Source organism: Bombina bombina, chromosome 11, assembly GCF_027579735.1.
Source record: "Bombina bombina isolate aBomBom1 chromosome 11, aBomBom1.pri, whole genome shotgun sequence".
NCBI classification, from domain to species: Eukaryota; Metazoa; Chordata; class Amphibia; order Anura; family Bombinatoridae; genus Bombina; species Bombina bombina.
In genome coordinates, this window is record NC_069509.1 from 17,684,773 (window position 1) to 17,703,532 (window position 18,760).

General features: G+C 37.8%; 1 protein-coding gene across 2 annotated transcripts in view; it reads right to left on the reverse strand.

Moving 5' to 3' along the window:
* Positions 1 to 18,760, reverse strand: part of LOC128642089 (interferon-induced very large GTPase 1) — a 290,478-nt gene that overhangs the window by 34,927 nt on the left and 236,791 nt on the right. For both annotated transcript variants that reach the window (XM_053694747.1, XM_053694746.1), the window contains exon 5: positions 3,375 to 3,681. In XM_053694747.1, coding sequence (XP_053550722.1) covers positions 3,375 to 3,681 — 307 coding nt within the window. The remainder of the gene's footprint in view (positions 1 to 3,374; positions 3,682 to 18,760) is intronic.

Genomic DNA, 18,760 nt, shown 5'->3' on the forward strand with positions numbered 1-18,760 from the left:
TATTTACCTATAGACAACACAATGATGCTACCTTTACCTATAGACAACACAATAACATTATCTTTACCTATAGACAGCACAATTACATTATCTTTACCTATAGACAACACAATGACATTATCTTCACCTATAGACAACACAATGACGTTATCTTTACCTATAGACAAAATAATTACGTTATCTTTACCTATAGACAACACAATGACATTATTTTTACCTATAGACAACACAATGACATTATCTTTTCCTATAGACAACATAATAACATTATCTTTACCTATAGACAACACAATTACATTATCTTTACCTATAGACAAAATAATTATGTTATTTTTACCTATAGACAACACAATGACATTATATTTACCTATAGACAGCACAATAACGTTACCTTTACCTATATACAACACAATGACGTTATATTTACCTATAGACAGCACAATAACGTTACCTTTACCTATAGACAACACAATGACATTGTCTTTACCTATAGACAACACAATGACATTTCCTTTACCTATAGACAACACAATGATGTTACCTTAACCTATAGACAACACAATTACATTATCTTTACCTATAGAAAACACAATTACATTATCTTTACCTATAGACAACACAATGACGTTATATTTACCTATAGACAGCACAATGACGTTACCTTAACTATAGACAACACATGACGTTTCCTTTACCTATAGACAACACAATTACATTATCTATACATATAGACAAAATAATGACATTATCTTACCTATGGACAACACAATGACATTCTCTTTACCTATAGACAAAATAATGACATTATATTTACCTATAGACAACACAAGGATTTTATCTTTACCTATAGACAATATGACATTATCTTTACCTATAGACAACACAATGACATCATATTTACCTATAGACAACACAATTACATTATCTTTACCTATAGACAACACAATTACATTATCTTTACCTATAGACAACACAATGACAATGAGACCTATCTATCAAGCTCCGTATGGAGCTTGATGCCCCGTGTTTCTGGCGAGTCTTCAGACTTGCCAGAAACAGCAGTTATTAAGCAGCGGTCTAAATACCGTCGCTCCATAACCCTGTCCGCCTGCTCTTATGAGGCGGACAGGAATCGCCACAATTCAACTTGATTGAGTACGATTGGGTTGATTGACACCCCCCTGCTGGCGGTTGATTGGCCGTGAGTCTGCAGGGGGCAGTGTTGCACCAGCAGCTCTTGTGAGCTGCTGGTGCAATGCTGAATACGGAGAGCGTATTGCTCTAAACATTCAGCGAGGTCTTGCGGACCTGATCCGCACTGTCGGATCAGGTCTGCAAGACCATTGTTAAATAGGCCTCATTATCTTTACCTATAGACAACACAATGACTTTCCTTTACCTATAGACAACACAATGACATGATCTTTACCTATAGACATAATAATGACATTATCTTTACCTATAGACATAATAATGACTATATATTTATCTATAGACAAAATAATGACATTATCTTTACCTATAGACAAAATAATAATGTTATCTTTACCTATAGACAACACAAGGTTGTTATATTTACCTATAGACAATATGGTGTTATATTTACCTATAGAACATAATTACGTCATATTTACCTATAGACAACACAATTACATTATCTTTACCTATAGATAACACAATGATGTTATATTTACCTATAAACAGCACAATTACATTATCTTTACCTATAGACAACACAATGACATTATCTTCACCTATAGACAACACAATTACATTATCTTTACCTATAGACAACACAATGACATTATATTCACCTATAGACAACACAATGACATTGTATTTACCTAGAGATAACACAATAACATTGTATTTACCTATAGACAACACAATTACATTATCTGTACCTATAGACAACACAATGGTGTTTCATTTACCTATAGACAACACAATTACATTATCTTTACCTATAGACAACACAATGATGTTATCTTTACCTATTGACAAGACAATGACATTATATTTACCTATAGACAGCACAATGATGTTACCTTTACCTATAGACAACACAATGACATCATATTTACCTACAGACAAAATAATAATGTTATATTTACCTATAGACAACACAATGACATCATATTTACCTACAGACAAAATAATAATGTTATCTTTACCTATAGACAATATGACATTATTTTTACCTATAGACAAGACAATGACATCATATTTACCTATAGACAACACAATTGCATTATCCTTACCTATAGACAGCACAATGACATTATCCTTACTATAAACAACACAATGATGTTATATTTACTTATAAACAACACAATTACATAATATATATACCTATAGACAACACAATGCCGTTATATTTACCTATAGACAACACAATAACATTATCCTTACCTATAGATAACGCAATAACATTATCTTTACCTATAGACAACACAATAACATTATCCTTACCTATAGAGAACGCAATAACATTATCTTTACCTATAGACAACACAACACAATGACATTATTTTTATCTATAGAAAACACAATAACATTATCTTTACCTATAGACAACACAATGACATTATTTTATCTATAGAAAACACAATAACATTATCTTTACCTATAGACAACACAATAACATTATCTTTACCTATAGACAACACAATGACATTATTTTATCTATAGAAAACACAATAACATTATCTTTACCTATAGACAAAATAATAATGTTATCTTTACCTATAGACAACACAATAACATTATCTTTACCTATAGACAACACAATGACATTATCTTTACCTATAGACAACACAATAACATTATCTTTACCTATAGACAACACAATGACGTTATCTTTACCTATAGACAAAATAATTACGTTATCTTTACCTATAGACAACACAATAACATTACCTTTACCTATAGACAACACAATGACATTATCTTTACCTATAGACAACACAATAACATTATCTTTACCTATAGACAACACAATGACATTATCTTTACCTATAGGCAACACAATAACATTATCTTTACCTATAGACAACACAATGACATTATCTTTACCTATAGACAACACAATAACATTATCTTTACCTATAGACAACACAATGACAATATATTTACCTATAGACAACACAATGACGTTATCTTTACCTATAGACAACACAATAACATTATCTTTACCTATAGACAACACAATGATGTTATCTTTACCTATAGACAACACAATGACAAACACAAGCCATAAAGCAGAGGACTTCAGGATAATTATCCTGTAGAAAGAGATAGTCAGCATGAAAGGTGAAGGTATTGTCATGAGAGAAGGAAGAAGGTCTAAAGTAACAACTTTATCAGGGACTCACCAAGCTTCTGAGACAAATCTCCCAGTTCTTTATCGTACAGAGAGTCTGTAACATCCGTGATATTGATGCGCCCATGTTTACGTGTATGGTACAGAATGGCAAACGTGCACTCTGATGTTTTTTGTAGAAACTGTGAGTAATTATTAGAAATGTAAACACAGCTGACATCTTTTTCCAGCAGATTTCTGAAGCTTGGCCCCATAAGCTGAGATACCAACCACTGATAGTTACTCGATGCCGCTCTTGAAAAGATGCTGATTCTATGCTTATGGAGCGAAGGTCTAATACGGAAATTCCTTTCAGGACTCTGAAACATGAGAAATATAAATATAATCGTATTATGTAAAGAACAAGTTAAAGATATTGTGAGAAGCAAAACTTAGTAATTTCCTTAGGATAATGTTTCAAAGTGAAAAATATAAAGATGCACACAGAATAGTGTAATATTTATTTAATAAATCATAGTAATGGGATTTATTATCTCATTAGCTTAATTCTCTTTGTAACCTTTGCTAAAAAGCATATCTAGGTAGGCCCTGGAACAACAATGCAATACTGGCAGCAAGCTGCTGATTGGTGGCTGTATATATATATGTCTTGTTATTGGCTCACCAATTGTATTCAGCTAGCTCCCAGTAGTGCATTGCTGATCTTTCAACAAAAGATAGCAAGAGAACCAAACAAATTAGATAATGGAAGTGAATTGGAAGTTGTTTATAATAATGTGCTCTATAAAATGAAAGAAACATGTTGGGTTTCACATCCCTTTAAAAACCACTAAATGCAGTACAATTACATAATTAACAGGTGCATAATAAAAAGACAATGCAATAACGCCTACTCTGAATTTCAAATAAACAGTAGATTTTTTCTTATAATTTTTTTTGTAATACATTTTCATTGGAGTTTCATATAAAAATAGAATAACAAGAAAACACATTGTAAACAGTACATGTAACTAGGACGCAGCATCATTTCTCTTTAATGTAAGTACATATTACAAAATGTAAAAAGACGTCTTAGTAATATGGGTAATATGAAAAGAAACATCAATGGCTTGTAATGCAGAATTCAGTATTACAAAAACATAATAATGCGATCTTTAGTCATTCATTGAATTGGGAAGCAAAAACGTACTGGAACAATGAGAGGATAAACTGAAAGTAAGCTGGATTGTGAAGACTTAGAATGTGTAGTACTGACAATATGATGTAGTTATTTGCTAATATCCCCAGTGTCAGTATATATACTGTATATATATATATATAAATCATTTTCTCTTGGTCTCGTGGGGGATAAGGAGAGGGATGATAGGATGGGAAGAAAGAAAAAGAAAGAGAAAAAAAAGGAAGGGGGGTTACGGCCCATTGCTCTTGAAGATAGATTACTCTTTAAAGGGACACTGAACCCAATTTTTTTCTTTCGTGATTCAGATAGAGCATGCAATTCTAAACAACTTTCTAATTTACTCCTATTATCAATTTTTCTTTGTTCACTTGCTATCTTTATTTGAAAAAGAAGGCATCTAAGCTTCTTTTTTGGTTCAGTACTCTGGACACCACTTTTTTATTGGTGGATGAATTTATCCACCAATCAGCAAGAATAACCCAGGTTATTCACCAAAAATGGGCCGGCATCTAAACTTGCATTTCAAATAAAGATACCAAGAGAATGAAGAACATTTGATAATAGGAGTAACTTAGAAAGTTGCTTAAAATTGCATGCTCTATCTGAATCACAATAGAAAACATTTGGGTTCAGTGTCCCTTTAAATGGTTAGTTAACTAATATTGGGGATAAAGTGAGTGAGTTTTGTTTTATTATAGGACTATTTTATAAACAGTTGTTTAGAGTAAGGTTATCACTTTTAATTAACCTCTTAAGGACATATGACGGAATTTTTCCGTCATAAAACAATTGAGCAAACTGAAAGCTGTGTCCTTAAAGGACACTGAACCCAATTTTTTTATTTTGCAATTCAGATAGAGCATCTATTTTCTTCATTCTCTTTCTTTTCTTTATTTGAAAAAGAAGGCATCTAAGCTATTTCTTTTGGTTCAGGACCATGGAAAGCACTTGTTTATTGGTGGGTGAATTTACCCACCAATCAGCAAGAACAACACAGTGTGTTCACCAAAAATGGGCCGGCATCTAAACTTACATTCTTGTATTTCAAATAAAGATATCAAGAGAATGAAAATAATTTGATAATAGGAGTAAACTAGAAAGTTGCTTAAAATTTCATGCTCAATCTGAATCACGATAGAAAAATTTTTTGGGTTCAGTGTCCCTTTAAGTTCTTCCTCCTGGCTCTTGGCTTTGTCTCCAGAGCTCCCAACACATACAATGTATATAATTTTTTTTATCTGCAGCAAATATGGGGCTATCCATAGATTCTATGGGGCATATGTATCAAGCTCTGAATGGAGCTTGATGCCCCGTGTTTCTGGCGAGCCTGCAGACTCATCAGAAACAGCAGTTATGAAGCAGCGGTCACAAAGACCGCTGCTCCATAACCTTTCCGCCTGCTCTGAGCAGGCGGACAGACATTGCCTAAAATCAACCCGATCAAGTACGATCGGGTTGATTGACACCCCCCCTGCTGGCGGCCCATTGGCCGCGAGTCTGCAGGGGGCGGCATTGCACCAGGCAGCTCTTTGTGAGCTGCTGGTGCAATGCTGAATACGGCAAGCGTATTGCTTGCCATATTCAGCGAGGTCTGGCGGACCTGATCCGCAGTGTCGGATCAGGTCCGCCAGACCTTGATAACTATGGGCCTATATGTGATAAAATTCTTAGGTCCTTGGGTCCACCCAGGGCCCTTGGGTTGACGCCAAAATCCTAGCAATAGCCAACTTAACAGCAATAAACAAGTGGATAACAAGGTTAAGAATGTGAGCTGGTAGATTTTCAGAGAACACATGAACAAGTCCCATTTGAGGGCTATTCCCCACTGTCTTCGGATTTTCAAGCACTCCCACCACATATGTGCATGGGTCCCATCCACTCTGCAACCTCTCCAACACATTGGAGAGTGTGAGTGTGATATCTGGAACAATCTAAGAGGTTTCAAATGCCATTGAGACAGCATTTTATAAAAAACATAAATTATACTTACCCCGATAATTTAATTTCCTTCTATACAGGGAGAGTCCACAGCTGCATTTCTTAATTGTAGGAAATACTGAACCTGGCCACCAGGAGGAGGCAAAGACACTTCCCCCACTTCCTCATAACCCCAGTCATTCTACCGAGGGAACAGGAACAGTAGGAAAAATATCAGGGTGAAAAAGGTGCCAGAAGAATAAATTAAAATGTAGGGCCGCCCATTGGAGAATACAGGTGGGGGCCGTGCACTCTCCCTGTACAGAAGGAAAGGAAATTATCTGGTAAGCATAATTTATGTTTTCCGTCTTAAAGGGACACTGAACACAATTTTTTTCTATCGTGATTCAGATAGAGCATGCAATTTAAGCAACTTTCTAATTTACTCCTATTATCAAATTATTTTCATTCTCTTGGTATCTTTATCTGAAATGCAAGAATGTAAGTTTAGATGCCGGCCCATTTTTGGTGAACACACTGTGTTGTTCTTGCTGATTGGTGGGTAAATTCACCCACCAATAAACAAGTGCTTTCCATGTTTCTGAACCAAAAAAAATTGCTTAGATGCCTTCTTTTTCAAATAAAGAAAGAAAGAGAATGAAGAAAAAATGATAATAGGAGTAAATTAGAAAGTTGTTTAAAATTGCATACTCACAATCACCCAGGATGATCTTAAGACGGATGTCCCTAGGGACAAGTGATCTGGACAAAACTACCAAGAGAGAGATTCTCTCGATCGTTTGTCCAGAGAAATCTAATGAGACAGATCTAAATGATCGCCATTCCACTGCCTCAACATGCACAGTTGCAACGGTCTGAGGTGAAACATGGCAAAGGGAATGATGCCCATGCTGGGATCCATGAGACCATCACCTCCATATACCGGAGCCACAGATGGCCTTAAGTAGGTCTGGAGGGCAAGACATGTGGAAGCTAGCTTGCAAACGTCTCTGGTCTGTTAGAAATGCCTATTGAGTCTATTATAGTATCCAGGAATTCTACCCTGGTATTTGATATAAGAGAACTCTCTCTAGATTTAACTTCCATCCATAGGATCGAAGAAGACAGAGGAGAGATTCCAAATGGTCTACTCTTCGAAAAATTTCTTGGAGCCATAGCTAGACCAAACGAAGTGCAATAAACTGGAAGTGAAGTGGTCCTTGTGAATTGGTATGTGAAGGGAGCATCCTTCAGATCTATTGTGGTTATGAACTGCCCTTCTCAAACTAGGGGAAGAATGGACCTTATTGTTTCCATCTTGAATGAAGGGGCATTTAAAAACTTGTTTAAGCACTTTAGGTCCAGAATTGGATGGAAAGTTCCCTCCTTCTTCGGGACCACAAAAAGGTTTGAATAGTATCCCAAACCTCTCTCTGTGATAGGAGTCAGGACAATAACTCCTAAGAGGACAGATCCCGTACGCACCCCAGAAATGCTTCCCTCTTTTCTGGTCAGGAAAAAAGGTTTGAGAGGAGGAATCTGTCCTTGGGTGGCTGAGACTTGAATCTATCTTGTAACCCTGAGCTATGATCTCCAGACCCATGGATCCTGTATGTCCCTGAACCAAGCGACAGAAAAGAGCGGCAGTCTGCCCCCTACGCGATCCAGAAGAGGACCGGAGACTGCCCAATCATGCAGACTTAGACTCAGAAGGATTCTTGCTCTGCTTGGATTTATTCCAGGACTGAGCCAGCTTCCAAGTGCTCTTGGTTTGCTCTGGCTTAGTGGAGAACTGCTGACGATGGGCTTTATCAGAACGAAAACCACAAAAATTGTTCTTATTCTCTTGCGGTAGGAGGGCACGCTTGCCCCCTGAGACCATGGAGATAGATTCCAGGACTAGACCAAACAAAATCTTTCCCTTAAAGGGAGGGAAAGAAGTCTAGACTTAGAAGTCATATTGGCAGACCATGACTTCAGCCAGAGCCCGACGGCCTGAACAGAAAAAGCTGAAGCCTTAGCATTCAGGCAAATAATCTGCTTAATAGAATCACAGATAAAAGAATTAGCAACCCTCACGCCCTTAATTCTTTCCTGAATAACGGCGAGGGGACCCTCTACCTCAATCAAATCCTATAAGGAGTCGCACCAGTAGGTAGTTTATCCAGCAACCGCGGCACCAGCCACCGCTTGAAACAAATATCCCGCATGTTGAAACATCTTTCTTAACAGAGTTTCCATCTTTTATCCATGGAGGCCTATTTAAGAAATGTCTTGCGGACCTGACCCGACAGTGCGGATCAGGTCCGCAAAAACATCGCTGAATGCGGAGAGCAATACGCTCTCTGCTTTTAACATTGCACCTGTGGCTCACAAGAGCTGCTGGTGCAACGCCACCCCCTGCAGACTCGCGGCAAATCGGCCGCCATCAGGGGGTGTCAATCAACCCGATCGTACTCGGACAGCGTTATGGAGCAGCGGTCCAGTTTGTCATAACTTTGTTTCTGGTGAGTCTGAAGACTCACCAGAAACACGGGCCGTCAAGCTCTTTTCAGAGCTTGATAGATAGGCCCCATGGGCTTTTTAAATTAAGAGTTATCCTCAAGCGGGATAGTAGTACGTTTAGCAAGGTTGAAGATAGTGTCATCCCTTTTAGGGACAGAACCGCACAACTCCATTGAGTCCAGGACCGGGAACAATTTCTTAAAAGGAGAAGAGGGGGAAAAGGAATCCAATCCTGTCCCTTTCATTCTTAATAATGTTCATCATCGAACAGGAACAGGGAAGGATAAGGTACTACCCTGTCCTCAAAATCTATCCAATTTAGGAATCAAAGGTTCATCAGGCAATTTGGCCTCTGGAACCTCTAAATTCCCCAAAACTTCCTTTAGAAGAAAGCGAAAATTCCTAAAACTAAAGTCTGGTTCCTCCGCCGGAGGTTTAGTGGAAGCAGACTCCGACCCAGAATGTTCATACTCTGAAGTTTCAGAAAGAACTTCATCCTCGGATAACTTATCAGTTAAATCCAATAAATTATCTGATGTGCTCTGGGAAGGAGTGCAATATGTAACCTTTCGCTTGCGCTTAGCAGGGCAAGGTAAAGCATTAAAGGCCGCAGACACCGCCATCTGAACTGTGCAGTAACGTCTGGTGGAAAAAAAGGCCCTCTCCAGATGGATGATCAGCAATGCTACGGGAAACTGCATGTGTAGAGGGAGATGAATGTAGGGTGCGCACCTCACTGGATGACAACACCTCAAAGGTGGATGGCTCAGTGGTATCAAACATGTTTGATATAATCACATTATCAAGGCATATGGAACATAATTGAGAGGGTGGATCTAAGGCCTCCTCACAATATAAACAGGAATTACTCATAGGAATAGAGGGAGTGCCCTCTAAAGTAACAGAATCCTCCATCGCTAGAGCAATAACTTGGAGAACTATAGAAAATAAAACAATCTTATTTTATTCAAAAAAACTGCACCTTTATACCCCAATGGCTGGGGCATTCACCACCTCCTATGACCCAGACAGTACAGAGATGTATAACTCCTCTCTGATAGACACCCAGTCAGGAAAGAGGGAATGAAAGCCGCGACCACTCCCGGTTACATGGTGCACAATGCAGGACCGTCCCTGCTAAGAGAAAAAGCGTGCCAAGCTTGTAAGCTGCACAGCTCTCAAAGTGAAAGTGAAACCTGTATATTCCACAACAGCCTATGAATCCATAACATCTCACACATAAAAGCAGCATAAAATCAAATAAACATATAAGATTATTCCCCACTGTTCATTAATCCCCTCAGGAGATATTAACCCTTAATTCCATAAAGATAAATCAGCCACACTGTGACCCTGTCTTCTATCGTTAACATGAGTGTAAAGTAATGAAACAATCTTATCAGAATCTATGCCGTGGAACAGTGACCCAGTCCTTCAAGTTTGACAGATTGTAGCAGCGCTTCTGACATGGACTTGAGTGAAGAAAGCAGGCAGCAAAACTTGTCAACGCTGATTGCTTAAGGAGCTGTTAATATGAGTCTAGATGGGTTTGCAGAAAGACTCTCCCTGCATCTCCAGACTCTAACTTTGGTCAATGCTCTCACTGAGAGGCTGACAAGACTACTTAAAACTCCAGTCCCATCTCAAAGAGTACTACCCTCCATAAGAGACTACTCCAAATCTTCCAGCACTTCTCTGCCATCCTCCTGTGATGAAAGGCAAAGAATGACTGGGGTTATGAGGAAGTGGGGGAGGTATTTAAGCCTTTGGCTGGGGTGTCTTTGCCTCCTCCTGGTGGCCAGGTTCAGTATTTCCCACAAGTAAGGAATGCAGCTGTGGGCTCTCCCTGTATTAAGAAGGAAATAATTCCATATAGGAGACATAATGTATGGCCCTCTTAGTATTTAAAACTGTTATAGACCATAACTCTTCTGAGGCTTCAAATCTAAGAAATCTTTCCCATTGTTTAATGTAAGGTGTTTTACAGAAAATGGGTGGTTGAAGAATGTCCATATAGGTTAACGAGAGCATCCTTGGGATTCGTGATTTTGAGGACCATCTCCGCTCCCAATTAGTTATTTGTCTAAGGGGAGTACTAAGAAACCCCCAAGATCTTAAAAAACTTTTAAGTCAAAAAAACTCAAAATGAAATAATGGACTTTGGGGAAAATGTTTCTTGAAAGGCTGACATGGTCATACAGGAACCATTAAAACACAAATCTGCTATATTTCAATTACCTGTTCCACTCACCACTCAGAGTGCAAATCTGGTAGAGCCTTTAACAAGCCAGAGATTGGGTGGATCAAGAAAGGGTGGTGTGAAATTCAACAAAGTGGTTGTATTGTGTCCGAAAACTTAAGATATGCATTAACTATGTAATTTCCTGATAAATTAATGTCCCTAAGATGTTTAGGTATCCAAATAAGATCTTGTAAAATAGCATCTGGATGGATCGAGGTCTGTTCTAGTGTGATACATTTACTGGTAGAACTGGTGTACCCCCAAGCCAGAACATGAGCCAGTCTTGCAGCATATTTAATGAGGTTGGGCAAAGCTGCCCCTCCCACCAGGACTGGGTTATGCAGAAATCTTGCTGCTATTCTAAATTTTCTCCCTTTCCAAATGAAGAAGTTACAGATATGCTGAAACTGTATCAATAGGGGTTTGGGAATAGGGATCACTAAACAATTAAATAGATACGTTAATTTTAGGAGTAGGTTCATCTTTACTGCAGCTATTCTCCCCCACCATGACAGGAATGGATAATCCCATTGATTACAAGGTCTTTGAATTTTTGCAATAGTGGGGCAAAATTGCTGGAGACAACTGTAGAGATATCATGAGAAAGATACACGCCTAGATGGTCAATTTTTTCCTTAGACCATAAAAAAGGGAATTGTTTACGTAAGTTAATAATATCACAATCTGGGATGTTTAATGTGTATGCAATCGTTTTATAAAAAATCAACTTATAATAGCTGATTTTAGCAAATTCCCCTAGTATAGAGAATAGAGCCAGAATTGAAGAGAAGGGTTTGGAAGGGAAAATAGTCGTCAACCGCGAACAATGCTAATTTTTGCAAACTGCCTGAGATGTTAACACCCTCAACCTCGTGGGAGCTTCTAATTTTTTCTGCGAGTGGCTCTATCGCAAGAGTAAACAACAGTGGAGAAAGAGGACACTCCTACTGGGTACCATTTGTTATCTTGAAGCTGGAAGAACAGAAACCTATCCCACATACTTTTACCAAAGGGAAGGAGTATAGCGCCATAATTATAGAACAGAAATTTTGTGGAAAGCCAAATTTTAACAAAGCCTACCTCAGAAATATTCAGTCGACATGGTCAAAAGCCTTTTCGGCATCTAATGACAATGTGACACACGGATGGCTGAGTCGACTGGCTTCGAGGAAGATATTGAGCAGCCCTCTGGTATTATCTGGACCTTCATGTCCTAGAGTGAAGCCAACTTGGTCAGGTTCTATTAATTGAGGGAGTAACGCTTTCATATGGTTCGCTAATATCTTGGCATATACTTTAGTATCTATGTTCATCAAAAAGATAGGTCAAAAATTGGAACATCTATCCAGAGTTTTACCAGCTTCGGGAGTGTGACTATTGTCGCTTGTAAGAACTCCTCAGGGAAAGACCCTTGTTGTCCTGCTTTAATAAACACTCTTAGCAAAATCGGGGAAATTTGGGATATAAATAATTTATAGAACAAAGAAATATATCAATCTGGCCCTGGCACTTTACGGGCTTTAAGCTTCAAGATAATTGAGGCAATTTCATCCACAGTGAAGGGGGAATTTATGTTATCAATCTTCTCTTGCGACAGGCTCGGGAGATTTAAACTGGATAGAAAAGTTTGGATAGAGCCAACAGTGGGTATGCCCTGAAGTTGTGAGGAACATAAGTTGTAGAGTTACATATAATATCTTGCAAACTGAGCCCCTATGTCTTTGGGGTTTGTGTAGGTTGTCCCTCCATTATGTAGGTAGGGGATCCAAGTTTGGGCTGCATGATTTCTCAGTTTCCTAATAAAAATCTGTTCTATTTCCCTTATGGTAGAATAGGCGTTTACATTCCCATAAACAGTCTTGTAATTTTTGATTTCCCAATAGTCTAAGGGATCTTCTAGTTGATTCTATACGGGGAAGGAGGTGGGGGTTCAGGGTGGACATGTGTTCAATTGTGAGGGATCTAAGAGTCTTGTGTAATTGAGCTGTGGACTGCTTACACGTTTGGATTTGAGTCTTAATAAATAGGCCCCTAAAGAAAGCCTTTAAAGAGACCCATAAACAAAAATCATCAACCTCACCCATATCATTGAGTTGCAAAAAGTGAAAAATGTCCTCAGAAATGTTATCTTTAAGACCTGGTATGGATAGCAAGGAATCTATTGGACACATATTGGGGGTCTGGTTTGTATGGGAGACAGTAACGGGAGTTGAATAGTAACTGGGGAGTGGTCGGACCAGGTACAGCTACCTATCTGGGACCTAGTTATTTGTTCAAAAGCCACAGATTACAGAAAAAGAAATTGATCCTAGAATAGGAATTGTGTACGGGAGAGTAAAATGTGAAGTCCTTAGAGGAGGAGTGGAGGGAGCGCCACACATCAAAAGGTTAACTTGAGCCAGGAGGGTAGAAGAATTGTTTTGAAGTAGTAAAGGTAGATTTGTCTAATATACTTACCTTGGGAATGCATTTGTCAAGGTTAGGGTCAAGGACCATATTGAAATCCCCTGCAAGCAAGAGTAATCCTTTCCTAGTGTCATGTAAACGATTAAAACATTTCTTGAAATGTGTAATCTGTTTGGTATTGGGGCTATAATAGGAAGCAAATGCATACATTATTCCATCAAGTTTACACACTAATCAAATAGCGACCTTGGGGATCAGAATCAATGGTAATTTGTTTGTACGCAATGTCTCTATGGATAAGGATGGCTACCCCTCTTGCTTTCTTAGTATAAGATGCTGTTTGGATAACTGGGTATAGGGAGGACCTCAGTAGTTCAGGCCTGTCCGCTACCCAGTGGGTCTCTTGTAAGAAGACCACTTTGGCTGGTAAACATATGAAAAAACGAAGAAGGAGACTCCATTTCAGCGGGGAATTAAGACCCTTGACATTATAGGAATCACAAACTACGGCCATTTTCGCTGGAGAAGAAAAGAGAAAAAAAAAAAAGGAAAAGAGACCAAGAGAAATGTAGATAAAAGTTAGCTAATAAGCTGTGTTGTTATATAAGAGGAATCTGTAAATATAGGGGTACTAGGATCTAGAACAATAAAATATATGCAGTATATTTTGATGGAAACCACAAACGAGTCTCTGATTACTGAGTTAAATATCAGAGTACTAATATGAATTTGGGGAATGAAACAGATAAGAGCCAGCCGGGGTGTAAACACTACTGTTTCTTTTTCTTATAATAAAGTAAAGTAATTAGGGGAGTATGGGGGGGTATAGTGAGGGGATCCATGTATCTTTGCTGTGAAGTGTAAAAATGGTCCAAAAGGAAAGACTGAAGCGGAGCACAAATTTCAATAAAATGTATGCAAACTTTATTCCAATATCGATTTAAAAGTCCTTTTCACATAGGATGCAAAATACAAAAAGGAGTCAGCACACAGCTGACGCATTTCGACTTGTTGCCGTTGTTAAAGCTGATAAAATTTAGGAATATCTCCAAACCTCTTATAGGAACTCCCTGACTCCTATTGGTTAATTATTACCTACCACAATTTAACCTCTTCAGATCCTTTACATATTATAGGTAAATGTGGTTAATGCTTGCAACTGCTAGCTGTACATACAGGTAAAACTTTAATACACATGGTTTTTAACAAAAAACATACTTCAAAATGACAATCAGTTTACCTCAAGTTTGGAATTCAAGCATGTTTATATGTATATGTATAATATCTTGTTTATAGATATGAAGGGTTATTATGTTAAAACCAACGGTAACTCACATGTTGGTTAATAGCTTCATATAACAAATTACCCCCATTTCATATCCTTTGTTAAGGAGCGATAAATCCCTGAGAATATAAGATATATGCCCAGATTTGATTTTATTGTACTTGGATTAGTGTTTGGGCTAGATATTTAGATACATATTCCCATATATAGAAATTAGAAGGGTAATTGTGTTAAATGGTGGCTACTTTAACTATCAATAACTACCTGTCACAAATTACCCCCTTTCAATCCTCTCTTGAAGAGTGGTAAATCCCTTTGGCTGTTTGCTATATACACATAGTACGGTATAGTGGCATGCTCTCTTCCTAGAATGAGCAGGACGGGGCACAAAGTAATCCCCATTTGTCTTATTTTAGAGACATTAGATTGTTATTAAACTATATAATCTTGGGTTAAAATCGAGTACAATAGAATAATACCTGTGTATATAGCAAACAGCGAAAGGGATTTACCACTCTTCAACATAGGATTGAAAGGGAGTAATTTGTGACAGGTAGTTATTGATCATTATAGTAGCCACCATTGGATTTAACAAAATTACCCTTCTAATTTCTATATACGGGAACATGTATCTAAATATCTAGCCCGAAAACTAATCCAAGTTAGTTTTATTGAAATTGGTGCTCCACTTCAGTCTTTCCTTTTGGACTATTCACTGACCCACAACAAGTGTGAAGCACTACTCTCAGGGTATATCCCTTCTACACACGCTCTCTGAGCTGGCTAAAGCTGCAGTATTGCTGCCCAATAGGACACGAGGATCAAGCCAATACAGAAGTACTGCTGGTGAATAGGACACAAGGAAGCTACACACACCCCCAGTGACGTCTGAAGAGGGAGGTACCGAGGCGCGCGCTTGATACTCTGAAGGAGTTTGGAGGTGGTCGGAGCGACACGGATCAGCAGCTCAATTTGTCTCCACTCCCAAAAACCGGACGAGTCACACAGTGGGGTAAGCAGGAAACGTAATTTTTATGTTTGGTTTGGCCTTCGTTCAGCAGTATATGATACACAGAATTAAGTATTGTACCGATGTACAATTAACTATTTACAGCACTTTCCTACCAGGGCAGCTCAATACTGAGATAAAGGATATCACAAGATCTGGGCTACTATGTATTAAGGAGAACTGTTTATTGCTTAAGTGTATAAATGGCACATGCGCATCTATAAAAAAAAATATAGGTGGGGAGAGAGTGGAGGCAACTTAAATTATCATGATAACACGTTTATAACACTTTTCTGTACTTGTATAAAGTGTGTTTTCTAGTAGAGTGGCAAAAAGATAGTCTATTATCTATGTGGCCTATTGGGGTATTTAAATCTCAGGAGTCAATGAGTGTTTTTGCAACTTTATCATAACCAGAGGTAAACAAAAGTCATAAGCAAACCACTCTTACCCAACGTTTTGCTAAGGTCTCAGCCAACCAGAGCCTGGGCTAAGCATAGATATAAAGAAAACCAAGTAGGCCTATTGTAGTATAACCTTGGGGGGGGGAGGATCTATACTTTTAGTTAGATTGAAAATATTATTGGTGATTGTTTACCATACACAATCTCTAGACTTTCCATCTAAGGATATAAATAGACAATTATTCTTTTAAGCTGGAATGCATACCTTCATATGGTCCCACAACAATAGCTAAACTGCGTCAATTGGGTCATGAGCAAAAGTTAGACAAGACCCTAGCAGATATGGTCCAAACTGCATATGGAAACTAACTGAGATCGGACTAGATTTTAGGAGTTGTAAAGTTAGGTATACTCTATATATCGCTGCTATGTTAGGTAAATAGGGGTCACGAGATATGGAGTAAAGGTAGCCTAAGGTACTATAGTTTCTCTTTTTATATATATATTTTGTTTTTATATTTTTTATTATTGAATATATTAAAAATTACAAATTTGGCAGATACATAATTCATCAATGGTATAAAAGGGCATAAAGTGCATAAAATTACAGCATCATAATACATTTGTAAAACATTGATTAAGCATATTCAAGACTGACCTTCACAATATTCTCTATGTCCTTAGTGAGAGTATATCAAATCATTGAGTGTATTTCCCATCTTAAAACTAATTTGAACTAAATATGGCATTAGATAAGATATTACACCATTCTCCCCAGCTAACACATGACTTTATTCAGTTTTATACAGTTTTATACACCTGTAGACTTGAGAACATATACAGATTACGTGGGGTGATTGTGGCCCACCAAGGCCTATATATAAGGAGCGAGTGGGGCCAAGATTCTATTTTTTACATAACGTTCTAAAATATTGATAAGGTCTCCACTCATTAAATCGTGTTTGTTTTTCATACATGGGCGCCTATTTAACAACTTTAGACTGCTGCTCCATAACTCGTGTTTCTGGTGAGTCTGAAGGCTCGCCAGAAACACGGCCCTTCAAGCTCCATACAGAGCTTGTTAAATGGGCCCCAATACATTGAATATTTCTATATTAATTTAATAAGGGCCGTCTGAAGTGCGTGCATACTAAGTCCTGGTTTTAATAGCCAATTTTTCATTATACATTTTCTTGCCATCAGAATTATCATTGTCATCAATCTTATATTTTCCTGTTTAAATTTTCTATGAAAGGCAAGTAAAATGTTAAAAAAACTTAAATGAATGAATCTTCGTTTCAAGCACCCTTGAAGCCCAGAAACTAACTTTTGCCCAAAATTGTTTAATTTGCGGGCATTCCCAAAGATGTTTTAAATTTGGGTCATATAGATTACATTTGATACATCTTCTTTCACAATTGGACCACCTTGCAGCTAGTTCAGGTGTTACATACAATCTATAAAGTATTTTGATCTGCAACTCTCTGAAGTATGAATCTCAAGTGGTAGTCATAATGATTTTTAAACTTGTTTCTATCTCTATAACATCCAAGTGTATAGAAGCTTCATGCTGCCATCCCTCAATAATTTCCCCCCTTATTCCACTGTCTTTGAGTCCAATAAAACCTTATAAAGCATAGAGTAAGAGAATATTCCTTTTATCATGCCCTGCATTGGGTGAGGTTCTCATATAGAAGAAGTGAAGGATTTTATAATATTTTTTATATAATGAGATAATTGAATATAAGCATAAATATGCAAATCAGGTCATTTAAATCTATACTGAAGTTCTGCAAATGTACGCATTGACTAATTCAACAGTCTAGTAAATCACCTAACGTATGTATCCCCAATCTCTCCCAATCCTTGAATATTAAAGAGTCTGTACAGGATGTCTTTGTACATGATGTTGTTTTTAATTGAGGCATCAATGTCCATCAATTCTGTATGTAGTACAAAAGCCCTACTTGCTCCCATTATAGATATTTTATCTAGTGAGTTCTCATAGAAGTGTTCTTTTCCTACCAGCCAATCTATGGCTGTTCTTGTCAATGATGAGAGATTATATAGATAAATATCTGGAACCCCCATACCGCCACACAATGTTGGTTGCTTCAATTTAACTAAACAAATTTGTTTGTTTGTTTTTCCTCCCCAGAGAAACATGTTGAAAATATTATTACACCTTTCAATATCTTTCCTTGGCATCATTATTGGTAACATATTGAAGGGGTATAACATTTTGGGTAAAAACAGAATTTATATCTTACCTGATAAATTCCTTTCTCCTACGGTGTGTCCGGTCCACGGCTTCATCCTTACTTGTGGGAATATTCTCTTCCCTAACAGGAAATGGCAAAGAGGCACACAGCAAAAGCTGTCCATATAGCCCCTCCTCCGGCCCCGCCCCCCAGTCATTCGACCGACGGTTAGGAGAAAAAGGAGAAACTATAGGGTGCCGTGGTGACTGTAGTGTATAGAACACACCGT